General features: G+C 43.6%; 1 protein-coding gene across 1 annotated transcript in view; it reads right to left on the minus strand.

Annotated features, from left to right (window-relative positions):
• Positions 1 to 1,277: 1,277 nt before the first annotated feature.
• Positions 1,278 to 3,128, minus strand: part of NELFB (negative elongation factor complex member B) — a 12,450-nt gene continuing 10,599 nt past the window's right edge. The window contains exons 12-14 of the mRNA XM_009882001.1: positions 2,929 to 3,070; positions 2,027 to 2,135; positions 1,278 to 1,771 (exon numbers count right to left, since the gene is read on the minus strand). Of these exons, the coding sequence (XP_009880303.1) occupies positions 1,634 to 1,771; positions 2,027 to 2,135; positions 2,929 to 3,070 (389 nt within the window). The 3' untranslated portion in view covers positions 1,278 to 1,633. The remainder of the gene's footprint in view (positions 1,772 to 2,026; positions 2,136 to 2,928; positions 3,071 to 3,128) is intronic.

Consider the following 3,128-nt stretch of genomic DNA (forward strand, 5'->3'; position numbering starts at 1 on the left):
CAGAAACATGACAGACAAAGTGACAGGGCACATCTGGCACGGATGGGCAAATTCCACGAGTTAATTGAGCCTGACAAACCCAATAACCTTCTACGAAGAGAAGCCCGGCTCAGTTTATGGGGGGAGTGCTGTGGGTAGTCTACCTTGACTTTAAACAGCTTTTGGCACAACCGTCTGAAGGATCCATATAGCCAAATCGTTTTGATAGAGTTCAGATAGCCGTGCGGAAAACTGGCAGGACACCAGGCTCAGAGGGTTGTGATCAACAGCACAAAGTCCAACTGGCAGCCCATTACCAACAGCATTCCTCAGGGGTCATTAATGGGCCTAATATTGTTTAATGTCTCTATTTACAACCTGAGGACAGAACACGCCCTCAGCAAGTTTGCAAAGGATACCAGGTTGCCGGCATGGCCGGAACACTGGGCAGGGCTGCTGTTCGGAGAGACCCCGCAATAGGCTGGAGAAACAGCCTGGCAGAAGCCTCATGAAACTCAAAGGTAAATAAAAAGTCCTGCTCTTGAGCAACCTCGCCTAGGCTGGTCCTGCTCTGACTTGGGGGTGGACCACAGACCCTCAGAAGTGCCTTCCTACTGGAATTATTCTGCAATTCAGAGTAATTCAGGTAGGCAGCTTCCTGCTTACAGGGGACTGGCAAGATTCTTTCCAGGCATGCAGTACCTGTTAAAATCAGTGTGAAGTCCATTGTAAACTCACACAATTCATTCTTGTCTCAATGCCCATCTTCCTGTACACTCTACCTGAGGCAGCAATAAAAGCAGAGCAGGAATTAACTGTAACACTACAGACAGCTACACAAACGAGTCATGAAGAACAGGTTATTTCTTTCAACGACAGTATTTCACTCCACCTACACTCAATCACTATTGACATTGGGAAATATGCTAGTTTTGGTTTTTTTCACTGACTCCAGGACTCATTTCAAGCCACTCCTTTGGAGAAAAACGGGGAGAAAAGAGGAGAGAATGATTCAATTTCTGGCTTTCTTTGTAAGAGCCTAGCTGAGAAGATGGCTATTGTCTGCTTCTTGGTCTAGTGACAGTGGTGGACACCTCTGACTAATGCAGCACACGTTACCACGTACCAAAAGAGCAAGAACCTCAAATGGCAAACTGTATCAGTGGAGCTTATCTCCTCTGACATTTCCTTCTGTTAAGCATCTTCTCCAAAGACCCAGAGGAGCAAACTAACAGCTGAAGAAAGCTAAGGTTAGCCTGCAGGAGTTCACTCTACCTGCTCAACAATAATGCAGTTAAACACTCATTGATCAGTTCTTAAAAGTAAAGTTTAAAAATACAAGATGCCAAGCTTAAAAACAGGCATATTCTTTTTGAAAAAAAAATGTACAGTCAGAGTTTAAATCAATCTACAAGAAGAAACTCAGCTATCTTTAAGAAAAGTAAACCTTTGCAATGCACTGCATACAGAGTTTTCTAACCAGCAAGAGCCAGTGAGAGTTGGGTAAACTGCAGTGTTTCCTGAAAGAGCTTCAGTGGCTTTTTTTTGTTTCCACCCTGTAGGCAGAGACACTTGAAAGGCAGTACAGTGTCTTCACGCTGCAGAGCACTAGGTTAGTTCTCCTCGTGTCTCACTCTGGCACTGCAGACATAGCTCAGCGTGAGGCTGGTGTGGGCACAGTGGGCAAGGGCAGTTCCATGGAAGGAGTCTCTGTCACTTCGGCTGGACTTGGCTTGCGAAGCTCCAGTTTCTCAGTGAGTTGGTTATAAAGCTCCTTCACAGCTTCCCCACTCTGCAGAATGAGAATTAGGGAGGGGAAAACCAGAAGAGTCATACTTCATTCTAGCTGCTACTAGCTAGAACACTAAGTATGCAATTACCTTGTGTGTTTTAACACAAACCAACACAGAAAGCGGAAGTTATAAGGTAATTAAGACACAACTTGGTACATTTGGAAAGCAGAGCTCATGTTCCATTAAGCAATGTCTGGAAAGGCAGCTGCTTTCATTTGCAATTAATTTTCCCTTTCTTGTGGTTCCCTTCTCACCTGCTTGGTGGGTTCCAAAGCCTTCTGGAGAGACTCTAATTTGGCAGGCGCCACTTTGTGATGCAGATGAAGCAGCAGTCTTAGCACATGTCTATGTACGTTCTCCTTTCTGCAAAAAGCAATTTTAAAGCAGAGTAACTGATATAAACAAACACCATCTTGAGAACAAGAAAGCTACAGCAACAGTATTGGAATAATTCACACACCCACAAACTGGCAGCTTTGTTATAATTTTCCAAAATACCTGAGAATTGTAGCCTGTGTGCTACAAAGTGCTAACCCTGCCTTAGATTTTCAAGCAATTCATGTAATTATTCAACAGGAGTGGACTAAGTGTAGCGACTATGAGGAAGGAAGGGGGGAGATTTTAAGCAGAGACTGTAGCACGTGGCTGTAGCTGGTCTCTCTGTTGGATGGGCCATATGCACAAAAGAACAGACATCCTCCTGCATGTACGTATGGAGGAAGTGGTAGCAGCACCAGCAGAGCAGTTCTAGTCACTTTTGGGGAAGCTTCCTGGAGGTTAGACCTGGTCTGCAGGCCAGCACTTGAACCACACGGACTTAACAGAATTAACAGATACTAACAGATTTTCTGTGCTTAGAGCTGAAGTTAACTCTTCATATTCACAGCTACTGCAAAACATGAAGGATATCGTCTTTCGCAACTTCAATTTATGAATAATGAATTAAAGTTTAGGTAATAATTCATAATCAAAACTTAATTTTGCTGATAAAAACTTGATCATAAAATATAAGCCTTTCCTTAAAGAAAAACAGCATCAGGCTAATATTTCCACTACATGTGAAGAGTTTGCTGAACTATTAAAGTATAGTTCAAAGCACTATAACCTCTCTCAGGTGTCCTGTAAACTCACTTCCCCTGAGGAAAATCAGATTTACCTTGAGCAGGCAGTGAGAAAGAAGCCATCAAAGAGACTGGTGCAGAACTCCTCGAGTGCAAATTCATCACCCAGAAGCGTGAGGTTACCAGTAAGCAGATGCAGAAAAATATCACTGAAGGCCAAGTCACTGAAGGTCTCAACTACACAACATGAAAAGGAAAGAGACTGAGACCAACAAGGATGTGCCAAAACCTGACT

The sequence above is a fragment of the Charadrius vociferus genome, unplaced genomic scaffold (genome assembly GCF_000708025.1).
Source record: "Charadrius vociferus isolate BGI_N301 unplaced genomic scaffold, ASM70802v2 scaffold233, whole genome shotgun sequence".
Taxonomy (NCBI): domain Eukaryota; kingdom Metazoa; phylum Chordata; class Aves; order Charadriiformes; family Charadriidae; genus Charadrius; species Charadrius vociferus.